General features: G+C 41.3%; 1 protein-coding gene across 7 annotated transcripts in view; it reads right to left on the reverse strand.

The window, feature by feature from the left end:
* Window positions 1-1,466: 1,466 nt before the first annotated feature.
* Window positions 1,467-21,899, reverse strand: part of FXR1 (FMR1 autosomal homolog 1) — a 35,698-nt gene continuing 15,265 nt past the window's right edge. For 2 of the 7 annotated variants that reach the window (XM_074593245.1, XM_074593248.1), the window contains 14 exons: window positions 21,805-21,876; window positions 19,478-19,626; window positions 18,922-19,015; window positions 17,905-18,021; window positions 17,635-17,805; window positions 12,493-12,571; window positions 11,345-11,454; window positions 10,358-10,444; window positions 9,374-9,581; window positions 7,541-7,744; window positions 6,670-6,870; window positions 5,843-5,923; window positions 3,348-3,439; window positions 1,467-2,493 (listed from right to left, as the gene is read on the reverse strand). In XM_074593245.1, coding sequence (XP_074449346.1) covers window positions 2,323-2,493; window positions 3,348-3,439; window positions 5,843-5,923; window positions 6,670-6,870; window positions 7,541-7,744; window positions 9,374-9,581; window positions 10,358-10,444; window positions 11,345-11,454; window positions 12,493-12,571; window positions 17,635-17,805; window positions 17,905-18,021; window positions 18,922-19,015; window positions 19,478-19,626; window positions 21,805-21,876 — 1,836 coding nt within the window. In that variant the 3' untranslated portion in view covers window positions 1,467-2,322. Of the gene's footprint in view, window positions 2,494-3,347; window positions 3,440-3,866; window positions 5,235-5,842; window positions 5,924-6,669; window positions 6,871-7,540; window positions 7,745-9,373; window positions 9,582-10,357; window positions 10,445-11,344; window positions 11,455-12,492; window positions 12,572-17,634; window positions 17,806-17,904; window positions 18,022-18,921; window positions 19,016-19,477; window positions 19,627-21,804; window positions 21,877-21,899 lie in introns of all 7 variants that reach the window. The other 5 variants (XM_074593246.1, XM_074593250.1, XR_012587767.1 and 2 more) reach the window with 4 other exon arrangements.

A 21,899-nucleotide genomic window follows, 5' to 3' on the forward strand; every position in this document is an offset into this window, starting at 1 on the left:
TGTGCTCAGTTGTCTTTGCCTTGTGAAAAACAAGGTTGTTTGAGCTTCTGAAGTGTTACCGACAGGTCGGGAATGTCCTGGATTTTTTAGTAACTTTCAATTTTTAATGGATTTTATAGCATTTAATAAATTCTAAATGTGTAATATAAGTACTGCAGTTTTATACATTATCTTAACAGTACAAAGCTAGAATTCACATAATAAGGTCTGTGTTTATAGTAATTAGGAAGCAGGAGCTCCTTACCTAAGCCATTGCAGATCCCTGCGCTGGATTTGTCACGCTGCCGGCAGCCGGACGGACCTCAGCGGCGTCTCTCGAGTATTTAACTGGGGCCCAAGAGCCCTGTCACGTGCCACCACCCACCCGTGCAGCGTATGGAAGCGTTAACCCCATCTCCTTATAAACACAATGGATTGGTGTCACTCTTCCTGAACCAACCAGCCTCCACTCGAGCGCCCTGCTGGCCCCGCTCCGCTCCGCCATCCTCTGCCCCAGCCCTGGCCCCGGTGTTTCTGCAGACCAGTGACAGGCCCTTGAGTAAGTATTACCAGAACAGCAAGGAAGAGTCCCCTGCCTTCAGAAGAGAGGAGTGAATCAGTTAACTCGAGTATGAAATAGAAAATGCTTAGAATCTATAGAGAAAGGGGTAACTTTGCTTCACTACAGAATTTAAGGTGGGGTGAGAACACCAGCTGGGACACTGCCATGCAGCACTTCCAGGCTGTGCACGTTTCAGGCCATTTGCAGAACGTTACCGTACTTTAGTAATAATCCTGGCTTTTTTTCCCCTAGTTTTTTAAATTTTTGTCACTCCCACAGCCGCCTTATCAGGTGAAATGCTTGTGCACTCTAGAGTTCAGACAATTTCACTGTTCTCCAGGAGGGAACACTGTCAACTAAGTGTCAACAGTTGTGTTAAATCTGCCCATCTCCTTAATCAAAGCTGCAGCTGGTGCAGGTGCTGGGGGCAGCAGCTGGAGCCAGTGCTGGCCGAGTGCTTGCTTTTGTCCTTACTCACGTCTGAGGAACCAGGTAAGAGCTTCTTTTTCAAGTCAGCACAAGTTCAGCGCTACCCCTTTGCTCTGACTTCTTCCACCATCTCCTCGCTACCCCGACCTCTTCCTGCACGGGCATCTTCTGCTCCATTGCTCCCGCGCCTGCCGCGATGGGTTAGTGTGCCGTGCTTCCCCCTTCTCCAGCAAAAGCTACGTCTGCATTGATTCCTACGGATGTTAGTGGGGTTAGGTGATGTCTCCAAGGTAAGCAGCCTGGTTCTAGATGTGTTAACTGCTGCTCTACATCATCACCTTAAAGAATAGAAGATAAGATGATAAGATGAGCGTGTTAGAAAACTCTTAAATAAGAGTTAAAGGTTCGAGCTGCCTTGCAAGTCAGCTTCAATTGTTAGTGTTACCGGCTGGAAAACCTTGAAGTCAACAGTAATTTAAATTTCTGATCCAAACAGTCCACAGATGGAAGATCAAAGTTTATTTTCTTTTACTACCAGCATACAAAAAAAACATATTGCACATCAAACAACCAAAACAAAAATAAAAATACTCTACTAAGGACTAACATATGTAGTTTATACAGAATAAACTTTCTGGAAATTGATCTTTTCAGTAGTTCAGGTTATGTCTTAATGGACATGACTAATTCAGCTTAGTGTTAACTAAAGCTATGTTTGATTTTTAAATACTGTACAGTTTAATAAATAAACCAAACAAAGCCTCAATGTAGAACAGTCACTGCCAATGTCACCCAGTATCCCTGCAGATTATGAGAATTTAACAAATGTATTCCAGTGGTCTGCAGATTTTTCCTCTACATACAGCATTTAAAAAACATGTATTAAAACAGACCAGTTTCCAGACTAAACTAATGGAGAAATTACATTTCAGTGCAAAATATTTTAGACTGCATTTCTTTCTAGTATTCCTCAGGTGAAGAAGTGGTTGCATATTATTAAAAATGTAACAAAAGCAGCTAATGCTTTCATAAAGAGTATTATGTTAGGGATCCCCCTCACATCTTTGCCATATTTTGAAAACAAAATAACATTTCCTATAGCCAGCAATTTTGTTTATTTAAATGTTACATATACTATCTCAAGGCACATCTGATGATATATTTATAACACAGTAGGTGTCAAAGTATGTTTAACATATGATTTCTTCAGGATCCCTCCCCTTTCTGTATTCCAAAATGGAGGAACTGAAAGTGCGGTGTCAAGACTGGCGATCCGTATTCTATCTTTGGCAAGCTTATACAAGCACTATTTTAAATGTAATGTAAAAGAACTGTAAACTAGGAACTTCAGTTTATGAAACACCATTCAGCACTGCTTCTTCCTGATTATTCCCATCCTCCTGAACGGTAACTTTCTTCTCCTCAGGACTGTGCTGTAGTTTCGAAGGCTCATCCCCAGAAGTCGTAGCAGGCCCATTCACTGCCTTTTCGGAAGGGCTGTTCTCGTCAATCGCGTCTTTTGCCTTGCAAAAACAAAACCAGAATATAAAATTCCTGTAAAAATACAGAGCGCGGAGTCCAATTCCCTCTGGCTCAGGGGGCAGCTTTGCCACGGGAAGCAGCCGCACCCCACCGGTTCCAGCCCCCTCTCGCTTCTCTTGTCGCTTACAGGAGACTTCTGCAGCCGACGCTGCCCGGGAAATGGTGCCAGGGTAACCCTGAGACAGCAGAGCCCCGGCACACCCCCCACGGCTTAATTCCCCACTTTTCAAGCCAATGAAGTTAACTGAAAAGCTGAGTTTTCACACCCCTTTCGAATTAGCTTTTGGTAATCGTATAGCAATGGATTTCTCTTATTTTGCTACACTCAGACACAACTTGTGGCAGCAAGTCCAGTGTTAGTGTAGAAGTAAAGGCACTCTGGCTATTGTGCTTTATGTCATGCCACTCTGGTCCTTTAACAAACGCAGATCTCAGATCCACGGTCTCGGTAACATCAATTCTTTCTGAAGCAGCTCGTCTGCGCCACTGAACACACTACTTGGTATCCTCTATAAAGTATTTCAAGGATTAGTTCTCAAGACTCCTCCAGGGATAACTGCGCATCTCATAGGTAATGCTCCCTCAGCAAGTGTAACATTTGAAAACGCATAACGACTTCGTTTGAGCATTACACTGGTTACTAAAGTCTGTAATGACAGTCTACGAGTCAGTGTCCGTTCTATTGGCTCTGGGCCAGTTTTACTTCTAATTACTTATTCTTGAACTCAAATGACTTGTAGTCAAATGAGGGCCAGCTACACGAATCATTCCTTTACTGTTCTGCTGCAAGGGAAGAAGGGAAAAAAAGAGGAAACATTAAAAAAGAAAAGCTTACCGTTTCTTTCTTGGTTTTGGCTAGTGTCTCTTTTGGAGGGTTTCTCTGTCTACTTTGAGATTCAGCTCGTGAGATATAATCAGCTACTGTTACTGTGCAAGGAGAGAAACGAGAGTGATGCTCACGTCAGAAGCCTCAAGCAGCACTAACTTCACAGGTCTTTTCTGTACAAATTACGCTACAACTGGGAGACGTCTCCCAAAAGGCCTTCACACTTAGAGCTATCACCTACACAGCAGGGATCAGCTTGTTTCTGCTGTTAAATACGATTTTCACCAAAATCAGTGGTAATGCGAGGATCTGAAGGTGAAATCTTAAAGTTAATAAAACAGTAATTTTGGTCCAATTGTGAATTTTACTGGAAAATATGGGCCTTCTGTACTGGGTTTGAAGAGAGCAGACTGCAGGCTCTTTCAGCTACAGACTGTTTGTCACTGGGGTTTTACCGACACTAATAAAATGGAGGCAAATTAAAATATGAAAGGAATTGGGGGAGGTTCAGAGCGTGGTATCACTTACGATAAGGCGGCATCCAAATCTTTGTTACTTCATGGAGCAATTGGCAGGAGACCTCGCCTCCTCCTGGTCTCAAACCGCGCTCCCCCGTTAGCTCTGGGGTGCGGGCGGTGGGTTAACTGCGGTGACACAGGCCCCAGAGCGGCTCAGGAGCAGGAGCCGCTGGTGGGGGCCCTGCTGCGGCCGCACTTACTCGTGCCGGCCACGGGCTTCTGACCTCTCTTCTTCTGCCCACCTCAGCACCTGCTCCTGGGGCCGGCTCTGCCTCACCCCGCCCTCGCCCCACCACACCAGAGTCAACTCGAGCCTTGGAATACACAGCACTACAAATTTAAATAGACGCTTGTATCTGTCATGAGCTAAAGCACATTAGTGTTGGCAAGCATTATCTAATGAACAGTACAGTTACGTTTAGTAGATCATGCATTCAGGTGAACTATTCTCCTGGATTTAGGAATGGCTGTGCATGGAACCTAGCTGGGAACAGGACGGAGAGCACGCGCGTTCTCTGTTACGGTGACCGGGCTTCTCACAGCTGGGTCCTTGCCTGAGGGTCAAGGCCCAGGGAGTTTCTGCACAAGGAGAATTATTTCTTTAAAAATGAGGTTCTGTGTCCAGCTCCTCTAATGTAAAGATGAAGGAAGTTTTATGCATACAGTGTAAGACACTAATTCTTTATGTATATAGTAGGAGTCCTACAGTGACGTAAACCAAATAATACAACTAAATGACTGAAGTACGTTGTGAGCATTTGGTGGGGGGAGTTCCTCTGTCTTAATTTCACTCACTATACACTTACGCAGAGATTAAATTATTTGAGCATTTTTCACAAAGACAGTATAACTAACTACCAATGCTCTTAATTGTTGTATTTCAAAGTATTTATTGTGCAAACTGAAAATGGTGTTTGGAACAAAGACATCAACAAGAAAGAAACTGAGAAATCTTGTTTGGGAATTTTGTTTTTAGAATACTCAGATTTAGAAGTATCATAGCTTTTGTAGGGATGACTAACATCTCTCTATGTTGCTAAAATTATTTTCTTAGAAGTAAAAGCTGAAATCCATTTTTGCTTTTTCCGCCTGTTTATAAAGTCCAACCACTGTTACAAAACTAGAATGCTGAGAAGTAACGGGTTACTGTGGGTCTTTTTAGGGGAACGGGGTGTTTGGGTTTTTTTTTATTCCCCCAACTTCTAATTAGTGTAATGCAACAATTTTTTCTTTTTAATCAAATGTTGTGTGAGCACCACAGACATAAGGAAGACGAATCTGGGTGAAATGTTGAGCCTGTCAATCTCCTCCCGCCTGACGCCGTGTATGAACAAGCAGTTTCTGAGTAGGGCATTCTAGTGACAATCGGGTAGTTCACCTGGAACATTTCGAGTGTTAGTACACACCAAAGAAATGCAACAAGCCACAACAACATAAAATTGAAAACATGCAATTTCATTTCAATTCCTCCTCCTTCCCCCCCTCAATCTGTGGCTGGCTCAGAAACACTGACGGGAGCCGGGGGCTGGTGGCAGCAGCGTGGCCGGGCCGGGGACAGGCAGCTCCCGCCAGCCCCTGGCCGGGCTCCCAGCGGGGCCAGCGCGGGGCCCTGTGCCCAGTGGGGATGGCGACACCTCGGGTGCGAGCGCGCGGATGCGGGTGAGCGCGGAGCACGAACTTTCCATTTGTCTCGATCCGGCACCACTGAACCCGACAGCGCTCTGGCTGCTGACTTCAGCGAGAGCCCGATCAGAAGCAGAACTTATACATCCAAGCAAAAAGTTAGACTTTAAAATTAGTTTCATTAGGCAGATTAAGAACTTTCATAGTTCTCCTAGTAGAAAAAAAAATGTCTTTCATCTTTATCTAGTAGTCTTATTAGTTATTGAGTAACCTCTTTATATTATGCAGCTATATGGAAAAGAGCAGACACAACATTCTCTCATGCTTTCGACCTGCGATTCCCCACAGCTCCACTGGAATTACCTGGCTGTCTATCTTCTGCCTGACCCCTGAAGCGACGCCTGCGGCTACGATTGCGTCGCTGGGGTTTTTTGTCACTATCATCTGCAATTGCAAAGTTTACCATGAACTATTTCTGACAATAAAATAAATAGATAAATAAATAAATTCTTCAGCAGTTTCAGCAAGGGGCATTTAACATTACTTCTATTAAAGAGACAGGCTGAAAGATAAACATAACTTTATACCGAAAGCACACACAATAATGCCAGAGCTAGATTTTACGGTTTTGCTCTTGGCTCATTAAGACATTTAGGCATATACTTGATGACCTCAGATTTATTTAATAAGTAACCATATGTCAAATTTTAACCACAGAACCCACGAAAGAAGATTCCACCACCCCCCACCATTATTAAGCAGATTATATTCTTGTCCCAGTCAGTATCAAGAGAATTTACTGAGAGAAAGTACTTAAGCAGAAGCGGGGTAGGGACAAATTAACAGCTTCTTAAGTAGCTTTCCTACACCGAGCCGGAGGTTGCCACGGCCAGACCAGAACGCCGCCCCAGCAGCACTGTTTTTGTGAGAACAGCAGTGCTAGTGGGAAACAAGTTAGTCTTTGATGTCTCCGTCAGACAGTTTTTACAAGAGGCACGTGAAAATACTAGTGTAGCTCATAAAGAGGAGGTTTCATGGCAGAGCCGTGGGGGAAGCCTTTAACCAGACAGCAACCTCTAACAGAACAACGACTTGGCACTGACAAAAATGAACGTGTGTTTCACTACACTTACAGGGACAACACTTTTTTCTTAGCTTGCTCTGGGACTATCAGCCAGCTGTTTACATACCTAAACCATTCTCATTAACAGAAGCCGTGTCAGACTCTGTCATTCCGTCCATAAGAACAGCATCTTCGTCAGTCCTTCGCCTGCGTGACCTCCTGCGCCGGTTGCTGCTGTGGTGAGACTCACTGGCATCTGTGTCCACAGTCTGGTCTGACTCCGTGTTATCGAGCAGGCTGTAGGGGTTGCTGTCCGGGTCTTTAAGCACTAAACAAACAAGAAGTTTCCATCTAAGATCCTGTGGTTACATCTAGCTTAATTTCCAGGCTGCGTCTGGAAGTTTCAAAACACAAAGCAACCTTACAAGAAGGCGTACTACGCCCAGCCGCAGGACTTCTGATTTCACACAGCTCCCCTCTGACTCTAACCCAACAGGAAACGCTCTGAGGCACCACAACGGGCACCTCTATTATTTCATGGCAAAGATTTCCAAGGGGACATTTAGAGAAATTTTACTGCTAAATGGGTAAAATACGCCTTTCGCTTCACAGCAGTGTGGTGCTTTTGACACTATTAAAGTGTTATGAATTAGCACAGTCAAATTCTGATAAAACATAAGATAACTTCCACGCTAGGATTTCTTCTCTCATTCTGTATCTAAATACAAGCTTAACTCGGAAGGCGACCATAGGGAACGTGTTTTATAAACATTGATAATATCATTAGTGTGTGTCTGTAGTAGAGGAAGGAAATGAAGATCATCGTGAGCAGAAGATAAACAAATAAAAATCTAACAAGAAACTGTCACACAACTCTACTGAAACCCCTGTGTATTAAGGTTATAATGTAAAACCGGAGTATTTTAAAATAGTAAGAGGTTATACAGAAAACTGCCAGGAACAAAAACTAAATTCCAAATACGTTTGAAGCCCGGTACCAGAGCTAATGGATGACTTGCCACCACGAGGTCCACCACGCCCACGACCTCCAGACACACTACGGCCCCGTCCTCCAGGACGCCGCCTGTTGTCACGTTGGTGTCTGCTCTCTCTATCATCTTCTCCTGCCAAGGACCAGTCACTAAGTTCATCTTTTCTCTCAGATTCTGTTTCGGAGGGATTAGAGAGCTCGGAGTTTGTACCTTGTACAAGAAGGAAAAGAAAACTGGAAATTAATATGAAATTTGGGATTATATTCTGCTTTCAGATTCTCACAGATGCCTTCCAACCAGCATGGCTGGTTATATATATATACACATATAACTATTAGAAGTAAATAAATTCATTAATATATACTTATAAGAGTAGATAAATGTAGATATAATTTTATATATTAAAATATATGCAACATATAAACTATAGATAGAGCATAAGTCACCTGCATTTTTAAGATTCTCAACCTAAGTTTGTCTGCAATAACATGAGAAGGGCTCAAAGATTACCAAAGACAATGTATGTACACGGATAAACGAAGGACTAAACAGCGTTTCTTCTCTTTGTGCAAACACTGCAGGCATTTGGTGCAGTTTCTAGGCAACTTCTCTGAAATTCCCAAGGACAACTTTGCCACCCTATCGCTGATGGCTGTTGCTAAGCAACTCTTCAGGCTGTTGCAATGCTGCTTGAACAATTTAACTGTTCGTGTTAAATAGCAGCCATAATATCCCACCGTCTCTGAGCTAACCAAACCCACACAGCTTTTTACCACTTAAAAATTCCAGGTCTACTATTTACCGTAAGCGGCCAGGAGCTCTCCCTGCTAACCTTTCTGTAATAAAGATATTTAGACCCAACTGGTTCCAAGCTGCAACTCTTGCTATTTGGGGAAGGAAAAATAAGAAGTTTTCCAAATGGAAGTCTGTGGGTCAATAAACAAACTGAACAGCCATCATTATACTGTAGTCAAGCAATGCATTGGGAAATTGTAAAAAAACCACACATTAACATTATCATCAGAATCAACCTGCCCACCACGGCATGATCCTGGAAACTACAGTCAGTGACGGAATATAAAATCCAAAGGAAGAACTTGTCTGATTCTGTACCAGAAGTGAGCTATGTGCAGATGATCAAGAATGACTTACTGTATTGAATCTATAGATTGTTTTTGTCCCTATTTACTGTTCCTTTGTGAAATACGTCTATATTCAGGTGCAGACTGTCTCCAGCTGGGGAGCTGCTGCTGAACACAAAGGAGATGCGCACAGCTCTAGGGAACTCAATAGCAGTTCCCTGGTTATTTAAAAACATATCACAACATCTCACTACATCTTAAACAAACCCTGTTAGTTCCAACCAAACTAAAAAAAACAAACAGGATTTTGTGCTGTCTCCATTTTAAATTATTTTGCTTTGCTTATCAAAAATACGTTCATAAGATGGCCGTGATCACAGACAGGCATTTATTTATTCTCCTCCTCAATCAGAACAGATGATGCTAATTCCAGATATTTTATTTTTTTTCAATTGTATCTCCTGAGGAGTACCTGTAGCTCTTTCCCTTTCCCAGCTTTGTAAGATACAGCTGCTACCGTTGAAGGGCAAGATCTCACCAGAGTTCTGTTTGCTCATCTTTCCAATTTAAAACTTAACTTCAACAAGAACGTAAATCTGATTAGGTCTTTTGAGCTATGTAAAAAATAAAATGGCAATTCTAAATTTTTAACCCTCCCTTCACTCAACTCTGCTGAACACAAGGATATCCAGAGACAGTTCTGGATTCAGGAGTATCCATCCTGAGGAGTCCTCAGGAGATGCTGAAGGAAACTCACCGTAACCAGACGTGTAATTGGGGCCCCGGCGGCCTCTCCCTCTCCCGCTGTAGGACCTGGAGCCTTGCACCGAGGAGAGGGTGCTCTCGTCAGTGGTGTAACCCTTCTCTTTTTCAGGAGCTCGAGCGGAAGAAGGTCTGAAACCCATACCGATCTGACGCAATTGTTCATCAATCTGGAGCCTTTCCAGTCTTAGTTGTTCTACCTCCTACATAAAAACAAACAAAAAAAATTGCTGATAAAGAAACGTTCTTTCCCCTCACAAAATACCATCGTCCATCCAGTCACCTTAAAAACTAGCATTCCTGTGGGAGAGCTGACACCACCTCGGAGCTGGCTGCAAATAACAGAATTTATCTCCGAGTTCTGCAATCTCTGAGTTTTGGAAGAAATCTAAAAATCTTTCTCTTAAATTCCCATGCTGAAAGACTCTTTTTAAGACTACTATTACCTTTCTTGCCTATGCTTTTCTAGTCAAACCACAAGTTTTCCAGTCCTTTTTTTTTTTTTTAAAAAAAAAGCCAACTGAGAAAGTAACATGATTCAAATTCATTCATTATTTCTGTTAAGTCAACACCACAACTCCATACAAAGCCAACTAATTTAAATGTGTCGTTGTTCTAATAGTCCATAGTATTAGTGTGATACTATTAGAAATTCCATCCCACCCCAACAGAGCATTAACCTCAGAACAACACAACACTAACAAAGATATAAAAAGTCGTGTGTTACTTCCCAAAAGCCAGTTAAAACAGTGTTCCTCACAGCCCACTCCTGCCAACGGCACCAGTACTATGTAACCACGGTAATGGATTTAGAGGCTTCCAGAACATCTCTGGACAAGGGCTGGGTTGAAGGCACCAAACCTTAAATCCCGATACACAGAGGAACAGTTTGTCAACTGCAAATACAGCTGAAGCTCAAAAATTCTGTTACTTCAACCACAGTTTCCCCTAGAGACTCTTTCCTCTGAAATACGCTTACCTTTAGATACGCGATGTGGTACTCTAAAAGAACTTGGACATTTCCAATGCTTTCTTTAGTACCAACAAATACAAATGGTACCATTCCCTACAGAAACAGAACGTCAAATCTTACTTTCAGAAAGAACATTACCATCAAAACAATGCTTTCTGTTTGAACTATAAAAAAATCTGTTCAAATTACAGAAGTGAACTACACAAGCAAAGACAGTAACTGATGCACTAGGAAGAGCTTGACTGGGGTGAAGGTCGGGGTTTATACGTTAAGGATTTAGGGCTGCCCAGCGTCCCCAACAACCTCTTCTGGCCGTTGAGGTACCCTGACATACAGCATTCACATCCTCCCCCAACACAACTGCTGTGCGTGTTTATCACACAGGTGGAGGAGCATCCATAGGTTATCAGGAAGTGTCCAGTGGTTAATTAAACCAACTTTACAAGATGACCATTAGAGGATTTTCTTATGTTTTCATATATTTAAAATATGTGAACATTATTAACACTATCAATCCTGAATCAGTTACGCAGCTAAAGTACATATAGGAGAAAGACAAAAAAAAAAAAAAGTCTTGCTTCAGCAGCAAAAGCTCTTTCTTGAATTGTTTCATATAAAATTTACTGCAAGATGCCAGTCTGAAAAAAAAAGAAAAATTGTGCTCTCAATAGCCACAGAGAAGTTATAAAACTGGCTTCGTTAAATAATCCACAAGCATCTCTCCTAGAAAACTACCCAAATCCCCAACACCATGATTTTGTAACTGGACACCCCCACGATTACAGCTTGGCCATGGAAAAGGAGCTGCACAGGCCATGAAGGCTGTATTTATAAACCGCACGATGATGCAGAGCAAACAGGCATCCCATTCTGGTGCCCCCAAAATTCTCACTGTCTGCTTATGTTTTCCTACATATTCTTTGTTAAAAGATTCAAGATGACTGGTTTGGAAAATAAAAACCTAATGATAGGAAGAAAGAATAAAGTACTCACATCTTCACGGGGCAGTTTGTTTTCATTATCTCCTTCAATTCTCACCCTGACGACTCCAGACTTGTCTACAATCTCCTGAATCACTTTTCCATTTTTTCCAATAACTTTCCCTTCAGAGGGCAAGAATGGTTAATTTTGCACCCGTGTGCAAAATATTTTCATGCATTTCTTGATATTTTAAGTTATGTATAACATAATTGTAACAACCACCTGACTCTCCTTCACCGTTCACACCCCAAAGAAAACCATACAGTGCCAGAAGAGGTGAAAACTTCCAAAATTAAACTATATATATGCACAGAATGACAAATATTGATGAAGATCACCACTACATTACAGAAAAAAAAGTGTTTGTGTACAAACTAACGATGAATTTGCTGAATGTTAAAACAAGCTTTAACATTTAGTAGATGAGAGCATCAAGTAGCATCAGATACATCATTTGTAGAGGTCCTATTCGTATTAAAAATCCCAACAAAACGCTACACCTTAATTTGCTGAAGATATAAAACTTTGAAAGTGTAATTGTTAGGAGTTTGCACGTGAATTATTTAAATGATGTACTCTATAATGTGCAAGCTCTGAGCCCAAAACCCTAAGAGGTTAAAAGCAGAGCCTTTGATTTCTGCTTTGGATAACCCAACCTGCAGCTGAATCAGGGACAGCACCTGCATCCAGATCCTGCCCGTTTCTAGACCGAGCCCGAGAGTGACAAGCGCTGCTGGTTTATCCAGCAACTCAACACCATCCAACCACCACCTCGGACCAATCCGAGCCCAGGAGGAAGCAATGAGAGTCGTCTGATGCCATTCTTGCAACTCAATTGTAGTTACTGCCACATTAAATTCTGCAATTTAGTTTCAGCACTTCCAATTTTGGTTTTTTACTAGGATCTAAAGTTCAAATTACCATTAAATTAGACAGTGCAAGTCTGTAATCAAACCATTTTAAGTGTTAAAATCCTGACAAAGTATTACTCAATAATAATATATGTAATTTCCTATTAATTCCCTGGTACATATAGTTTTGAAAGATTAATCACTTTCTACTTAAATGGAGAAATCAAATATTGTACTGGCATCTAAATCTTCTTTGCAGAGTTGTGCTGATTAGGCTCCCTTTCCCCAAGTTTTAGCAGTATTACATACCAACAAGATTTCTGGGAACTTGAATAAAATCCTCCACAAATTCCAAGTAACTTCTAGCCTTTTTCACTGCATCAGCAGTCTGAAAATGAATTAAAGAAAAAGGAGTTTATTTGTGAATGTACTATGTTAAAAATAAAACCTTGTAGCAACAGCTGTGAGCCTTCCAAACATCGAAATTATTTTCAAAAAGAGAAGAATAGTGACAAGATTAATCTAGTTTTAAGCTACATGTTAAAGAAAAATAATTCAGTAAAATGCCCAGAAACTAAATTCAGTGGTGAAGCAAAGCATCAGGAACGAAGAAAGCCACTTTTCTGATGCTATTTTAAGACATTTTAAAATATTATCTGCAACGTACCACAAAAGCACCCTGGACATAAAATGTCTTACAGATGTATCTTGAAGCAGTTTCTAGTAGACCTTAATTGGGAAAAAACAACTAATTATATTAGTTTTCTCCAAAATCAAGACACAATTTTCAAATCTAGAATCCATCTATTAAAAAATCAATATCATAATTATCACAAAGATTTCGTACTGAAAATAAATTTGTAAGAGGTCCTGCCAACATTCATAGAAACTTCAGCTTACAAGAATACTACGTTAAAGGAAACTTTGGATCATGCATCTCATTTCACCTGAGGCTGCAGTAGTTCTATGGCTACGACTAGATGGAAAGCCATAAAACTGTAGTTTAACCTCTGCATTTTCCTCTAAGCTGCTTTGGAAGCATCCAGTTTTTCTCAACAGAAACTGCGCTACCATTGATATCGCCAGCAATACAGATTTATTTTGCAATTTTTAGCATCACTTTTAATATGTAATACGCTACTATGCACAGAGGGCCACATGTGAAAAAATGGGGGAGGAGAAAATGAATTTTAAGCTTATTTGCCTCTTGACAGTATCTAAAGATGATGTGACCTGATAAAGATAAGACATTTCCAAGGCCGAAGGCAATGACAGAACTTTACAGGATCACTGCAAGCAGCAACTGGCTTTACAGCTTTTCCCATAAGAAAGGTGTACTGATTTTTCAGAACAGCCTAAATAAAACAGCCGTTAGAAGTTCTCTCCTCTAGGAAAATTCCACTGTCTTACACAGTATTCAAGAGAACAGAAAGAAAACAACAAAATCAGTCACAGAAACTTTGTTGTAACAGACAGATCCATTTTGCATGCAAGTCTTAATACCAAGCACTGTTTGCAAATACACGTTAATCTTTGGGGAATAAACACTGCCAGAATGACAGAAGTAGCTTCTCCTCCACGTGCGCGCACACCCAGAGGCCTGGCCACCACAACCCACTCCATCTGCTGGAACGGGACTCGCCGCGGAACGGCTGGGAGGCTGCGGTCAGGGAATCCGGCAGCAGTCAGACACACTGGGGGTTCAAAGGTGCAGCAGCACCGCGGGAAGGTGTAAGAGTGTACAGACACAGCACACCACTCTCGAACTGGCAGGAGGTAGGAAGCTTTCTGTTTTCGCTACAGAAATTTTTCAACTGCTGTTTCTCTCTTGTCTTATGCTTGACTGGAAACTGAGCCTGAATCAGGAATCTGCCTGAATTCCATATCATCTCTACACTGCAAGTAATACTGCAACCAAAGAACTCTCCTTCCAGAATGCTGGTTTTTAGCCACAGTTCACCTACAATGTTTTCCAAGACAGGACAGTGTCACTGGTTAGTGGGGACAACTCCTGTAAGTGTTCTCTTAGAGCTTTATTATTGAATGACAGAAATTAAATGACAGTTAATTCAGGCTACAAAGATCCTGAAACAAGAAACAAAGCTTCAAATTAGCAACAGCAAAAGTGTGGAATTAAGGAACAAGTATCAGCATCTAGTCAGTAATGACAGCTTTTGAGCAGGTTTCATTTTATACTAATGCCTCAGCCCTTTCATCTCTCATGTTTTAGGCAACACATGAAACAAGAGCACGACCAGCTCCTGCATCTTTCCAAGCAGGGAAGTCCTAGAACAAGAAGAAATATATAAAGCTCTACTGCTGGCAGAGGTCAAAATGCTAGCATGAGAAACATGGGCTAACTGGATTTCAAGAGAACGAAACAAGCAACCAAGCCTGGAAAACAGGTGAAGAGGAAGGCACTGCTGGGAGCAGAGGCTACGCTGCACCCTCAACCCAACTGCTAACATGGTACAACTTCAACACACATTAGCAATTTTTCACCTTCCATCAACTCTACACATAGGACACAGTCAACTAAAGAGTTCACAATGCCCTGCCTCAGAGGTAGGTTAATCAGTTCTTCCCCAAATAAAGACAAAGGAACAGTGATGGCTTTCGCAGAAGCAGAGTCAGGATGAGCCACTGAACAGCTGCTGTCAGTGGCAGTTCTCCAGTGCACCCTCTGCACACCTACACTTCGTTGCAAGCACTCAGAGTTCTTGTGCGAGTGCAACCCGTACCACTCATTCACACCCCAAGGTGAGACAGCACGTAAAGCTGATTTGGACAATGTAGTCTTTGTTCCTCACAGTCAGTAACACAGAAAAGGAAAAGAAAAATAAATTCTCTCTCTAAAAATCAGTGTGCTCATGGATTAAAGACCTCAAAGTATCTCAGTTACTAGTAACTGCCTTTCTAAATTTGAATGACGGTCTACATATCTGTTCGTGCTCTGGTTCCTTCCCATAGTAGCCTGTACAATCACCACATGTCCAGGTTACCTGAAGAGTCTTCAACTGAAAGATCACATGCAGAGTATTTTTCTAAACTCAGCATTATACCTTTTGCAGCAGGAGAGTTCTAAATGAGAGTCAAACAAGAACTGTATGGCTGTAGATTTTAGGGAAGATGTTTTGTAAGATGGTCACTAATGTAGATCTAGTAGCTACACGCCGGTGGAACACACTCCTATTACAAATGGTGGATCTGTCTCAGGAGTCTCACACCAGCTTCTGGGACAAGGTTTCAAAAGTCTCTCCAGAGTCCTGGTAGCTCTTTTACACCTTCCCCAACAGAAAAAAGTGAAATCCACCTCTGGGAGTCATTTGAAAAGCCTCATCTCATGCAGATAAAGACAAAGTCCTCCTAAGTCATGGCAGGGAACAATGCTTTTTCCATTGCGATATAAGTCTTTTCTCAAGACATAAAATAAAAGGCATATTAGTCTCCTGGTTTAAAAATGGAACTGAGCTTATGAAAACTCCAAAGGGAAAACAAGTTTTCTTATTTTCTCCAACGGGAAAACAAGTAGGAACAGTCTCCTGAAAAAGCCAGGATAGACAGGATCTCGCTATCCTTCAATCCAAAGGAATGGTTACCATACAGTTAAGTATCTTTAAAAAAATGGTACAAGAGGGAAGTGCTAGGAATTGCACAAGAATTGAATGCAATTCAATTTTGCCAGTAATGAAGGTGTAAGAGAAGCTTTCCTGGTTCTGATAAGGCCCCTCCCTCGCTGGGGAAGCACAGGATTTCAGAAGTAGGGAGAGTCCAAGCTCTGAAGTTCACAGTACTGTGCTCTCTGTAACAAGCAGCAGTTCAGGCAGAAGGCAAAGGGTCTTGGAATCGAAGTGGTCTGGATCAGGTAAGCGAGAAGGCATGAATGGCATCCCATACAGTTTAGCCTCCTTCTAATCATGTAGGTTTCCAACAGTCTTTAAAACTCATCTCCCTGTTCCTTCCCTCAAAGATTTGGGCCCCAAACAACACTGAACTTTTATTTGTATACAAAATGTTAGCTATGGGAGACCCTCAGACCCTGACTACAATGTCAAGGACACTGGATCACAGCTCCCACACCTCTCAGCCTAATATTGTCTGCCCATGCATTCAGCCACTAGCACCTGGCCACTCGCCAAATCCAGCTGAAAAGGAGCAAAAAGAGCAGAGGAGTATACCTAGACGCTGAAACCCTTGTCACGTGGAATATTTAGGTTGTCTGGCTTTTTTAGAAGCAGCTATCGCTTCCAGAGAAGACAAGGCTGGATGTGTCCAATGGCATTTTTATTTAGGAGGCATCTGGTATTTATAATCTCTGCTGTGCATGACTGTGAGAGCCTGGTGAGTGTCATAACCTTTCCACAAGTTTCAGTGTCACATCATTCACGTTGAAGAGATCGAAACTGGAACACACTACACGTTCTCCTGCATTTGAACTTGCCCAATTCTTCTTCATGAACTGTGAGATGTGATTTACCAGTAGTACTAGATCAAAGAGGATCTGTGGCCACCCTGATACCCTGGAAGCGTTTAAGGTTTCCAAAAAAAGGACACAGTTCAGAGATACTGAGGAATACAGAAGTTTGTCCTCCCCTCATCAGTATCAACTTCATTTGACCCTTGGATCACAATCAGCTTCTACTCCTGACATGCATGGAACATAATTCAAGACCACAGATTTCCTGAAACAGTAGAAAACCAAGGATTTCTAGGAGTGTTAACACCAGAGACTCAAGTGTTAGTGGCACCTGTAGAGCTGGTAACATGGGATAAAAAAAAACCCTCAAGAGATGTTCTGACAGGGCTCTGGTGACAGTGGCATCTTTGTCACTACTCTTCTGCCTCCTGAATGGATCATTGTTTTGGTCCAAATACCAGGCACATTTCAAAGCACTTGTGAGATTTGAAGCACATCAGTTAAAGAGTCATGCAAATGGAAGTAACTTGGAGCAAACCAGCATTATTTTGCCAAAGTCAGCATTAAATTGTCAAAATAAAAGGGTTAGAAACAGCAGAAGATGCCTTAACACATTTGGCTAGGTCAGAGGAGCAGACACCACACAGCGAAACACACATGAACTGGAAGCGGGGAAGAAGAGAACCAACAGGAACAGCATATACAGTCTGAAGGAAAAAACCAAACATCTGCGATCAAGTAAAACAGCAGCAAATGATACTTCTCTTTTTGACCAAGATGCACAGTGCAGTTACAGAATCTGTGCATCAGCACACGGACTGATTAGGACAGAACGCATCTTACAGAGGTCACCGCTGCAATGAAGTCTTGTATTTCAAATAGACGTAGCACAAGCTGCCATAGCGTGAACATGCACATAGACAGTCAGAATACTCAGCTATTTGCAATTCTTAGTTCTGGGCACAGCTCTCACCACTCTAAATGCAGATACAGAGTGAAATGCTCATAAGACTCTTACAAAGTTCCCCCCTTACCTCTCCGTAGATTCTGAATGTACCAGTATCCTCCTCAAGTTCAATAGCAGTAACTCCTGGAACCTTTCTGGCTTGCTGTATGTTACTGCCATGTGTTCCTATAGCAAGTCCCATTAAATCTTCTCTGACTACAAATTCCTCGTGAAATGCTGCAGCAAGCTGTTTCGTGCACTGAAGGGAAAACAAAGTAAGACTTGTCCATATGTACTCAGTGTAATATACACTTACATGCTCAGTTTCAAGCAACAAGAATTACAAGCTATGGCTTACTTCTAAGTGTTTTGTAGCTTCTTCGTTCCTTGACATAAGCATAAGCTTGGTACGAATGCTGCGCAAATGCATGTCACTCAGTATGTTCACTCGCTTCACTGTTGCTTCACTGGCAGACTACAAAAGAGAAGGAACATGATGTTTCATTTTTAAAACAAATCCACATTTAAAGAATAAATCAGGAACCTATTTAAACTAAATCATGAACATGATCTAAGTTGCCAGTACTTACGTGGACATTATTCTTCCTCAAAAGAGAGCATGAGAAATATAGCACCACCTCTGCAAACCAACAATTTCCTGTTCTCACTCACAGCACGTTTTACACTGAAGATTTTGCTGCTGGGTATACACAGTAACTCCTTCCCCTTGATGCTCCCCAGACAAACAAGTTAAATATCATTCTACCATATACATACTTGTCACTCACTGTCTGAATGGCAAAGCGAAGGAGATGAGTAAGGAAAACGCAATTCTGGAGAGTGAGGTTCGAGTAGATGGTTATTAAGTAAGCAGAACTCTGAAGAGAAACTAATGCTCGGAAAAGCCTACATAGTAAGAGAAAACTGTCACAGAAGAATCTAAGTGAACAATTCCTTAATGGCTATGCTGAACTGCTGCAGTTCTTCACGTGGAAACACAGCTGTAGGTCAAGGTGCCCAGTGTAATACAGTATGGGGGGAAATCTACTGCTCCAGAGCAGAGTAAGCTCGAGCTGGCTTTGAGCCATCCGCACAAATCAGTGAAACGCCACTCAGTTGTGGATGGCAAAAGTCATAAAAACAGCGAGACTGAAAGCGGCTCCTAAATGTAGGCTGTATGCCGTGCAGTACTTGTAGCCTGCCGAAAGGCCTGCCCCCAAAGATAAAACTTAAACACATCTACTTAAATCTCTCACAATTTGCACAGCTTGACAAGATAAACCACTTTCTACACAAATACGCAGGCTGGCTATATACTTCCCATAAAGAACATACTGAAAATTCATGCAACATTTACACAGAAATAATTACTTACCAGTATTATTAATTGAGCAGTTTCAGCATGATAAAAAATTCTACATGCTCCCACAGCTTTCTTGAAATCTTTATGTGCATTTTCATTAGCACACCTAAGGAGACAAAACGATTGTCACTTCAACAAGCTGCATCAAAACGAACCATGTAATATCACAATGAGAACCAAGAATGTTTCAGGAGTTTCAGGAGAAGACCCTTCAGAAACTGGAAAATTCCTGTTCTCCTTAACACGGTTCCAGTCCTTATTTCTCCATGGACTGAATGTCATCACGGTTATTTCGCAAGTCTTGGTACCAGAGGCCCACTGTGAGTGCACCACCTCTACAAGCCCCAAGAAAGACCCAAAGCTCCCACCTCAGAACTTGCTCTTTGTCCCCACACCAAAAGCTCGGCAGGGATCCCAGTCAGCAGTTTCTAAACCAGCTACTGCAGCCACAGCCACCCTTAAGGTTCTTCACAGGGACTTGTAAACTGCCCTCCGAAGTAGAAGCCGAGTGGGTTTTTCCCCCCTCAAACACAGCAAATGCCTTATTAAAGTGGGCAGAGCTACTCACGCATCTCTCAGATCTTCAGGAACATCCACTGTGCACTTGAAAAAGGTGTTCTTTTTGACAGTTTTATTTTGATTCACAGGTCGAAGTCGTTCATAAGTGACAATTTCATTGTAAGTGGCATCACAAGCAGCATATTCAATGACATAAAACTATAGAAGAAATTTTTTTTAAAAAACTTCAGTAAGGAACAAAGACAGAGTAACATTACCAGGATCACCAAGAAAGTACAAAATATGAATCTATATACTAAAACATGAATCTGAGTTGATATAATGCTGCAATTCTACACAAATGAGCCTGGACATATTTCGGCACCCATATGATACCTCAGAGAAGTCAGGGCACTGTATCAGCATAATTTCAGTCCCCCACAAAATCATCTTCAGTTGTTTTTTCTCATGCCCATCCCTCTTCAGACACCTACTTTAGTCCAGTTCAAATTCCAAAATTCAAAATGTTTACTAATTCTAAAAATAACCTAATAGAGAAGCAAACACAATTTATTCTTCACAGAAATGCCTGCTCTGCAATAGTTCTTTTTGGTTCTTTTTTTTTTTTTTAAGAAAAGGCAAATCCACTGATTCAATGGGCAAACTACCTGTGAACAATGTAAGATCAAAAGGAAAATAAAAATACAATCTGATACATGCTACCCCAAATCAAGGAAGGCAAGAGAACTAAGAAGACTTAATAGCTACCAATAATCTACTCCCACACTTCCACCTGACACACGCAAGTAACAAAGCGGCTTGTGTGCAGAGCATCCCTGAGGCCTGGCTTTGTGTAAGGGATGCAGCCTCCTGCCCCCCCTGCCACCTCTGTTCAATCTGGCAGTGCAGCAGTGCTTCCTCCTCTTCCTCCCTCAAAACTGGCACCTGCTTTTGTCAACACACACAACTTACTCCAATTAGCAGGAAAGGTAAATCACTAAGGTCACGAACACTTTTCCACATGCTATTTTTCAATTTCTAGTTTTAAGTTTAGCTTTGGTATCATCCTAACCATATAAAGCTGCTTTTGAAACATATGACAAACCAACTTAAGTAATAATAATGAAAAATAAATATTAAGCAGGCAACTAAACTGAAGATAACTACGACTATACGCTTAAAAAAAACCTTCCTTCTATAGTTAAAGATAATTCTGGTTCTCAGAACAATCACAAAACTAACTATCATTAGACGGATGCATTGTTTGTGAATTTCACATTTACTTTGAGGAAAAAATTTGAATACAGAACCACGTTAAAGACTGTACAAAGCAGCCAAAATTGAACTCTGAGGGTTTTTTGGGGGGACAATTCCATAAAGTAACTAATTTGACAATGCTGTATTTTTCCTGTCAAAAATACTAGGAAATTAATAATTGGATAAAACTGCATTTAAATTCAGAATTAAAAATTTTTCTTTTGCAACTTTTTAAATAAGCAGCACAGCAAGGTAACTCACAGTAAAATTCCAAATTTCTGTGACATATAACAGAAGCAGATTAGCCCCAAAGGACAAACTCTATCATTTAAATTGGCTTCTCCCATTTTCTTAACAAGCTGTTCATCCGCAAGGACCAAGACACAGAATCTTCCTTTGATAACTGTTTACCACCACCTTGCCCTCACACAGCTCAACAGCACTTACTATTTGTTGAGTCTTTGAACAATATCAGAAATTGAGCAACTTTTTTTTCCCTCAACCCCGCTTCCTTCAGTTTTAGGAATCTAATACAGTAGAAGCATTAAAATACAGGACCCTTCCTACCATGAAGCTAAATTCTCTTGCTGCCATTTCACAAAATAAAGCTTTAATGAGACTGTATCAGACACTGCCAAAGCTCTATGCTGTAACAGTCAACGTAAAACACAAACTTGACATCGTTAAAAGCAAACCAACTGGTGTCTTTCCACTACACTCACTAGAAAACCCCAAAAGAGAACCCACACCAACACACATTGATCGTTACAGCATGCTTCATTTATGGACTTTAAACAGACTCTAACCACAGGTGAGGTGTACTGTACTGCTTTACTTAATTTTTAGCGCCAAGTTCAATTTGCAAAGTATGTTTGTTAGAAATCCTGTTCTTATGCATGCATAGATTACTCCAAGCAATTAAACTACTAATAATTGAAATTACTTGCTCAGCTATAAAACCCCAACCCTCGGGTGCGTAATGCAGCATGGGTCACTCCAAAGTGATCTCAACGTGTAATTCTGTTTTGTCATGGTTTTATATTTGTAGTACTTTATTCATAGTTTTTCCATCACAAAGACCTTTCATATTTACTGTATTAACATAACAGCATTCCACGAGTAGGTTTTAAATTAATTTACCTCTCCTTTCATCATTCGAACTTTTGCCAGCCACCAGCCACAAGGTTCTTGGTCATTTGCTCTAGAATAAACCTGAAAATGAAAGTAGTAAGAAG

The sequence above is a fragment of the Larus michahellis genome, chromosome 6 (genome assembly GCF_964199755.1).
Source record: "Larus michahellis chromosome 6, bLarMic1.1, whole genome shotgun sequence".
Taxonomy (NCBI): domain Eukaryota; kingdom Metazoa; phylum Chordata; class Aves; order Charadriiformes; family Laridae; genus Larus; species Larus michahellis.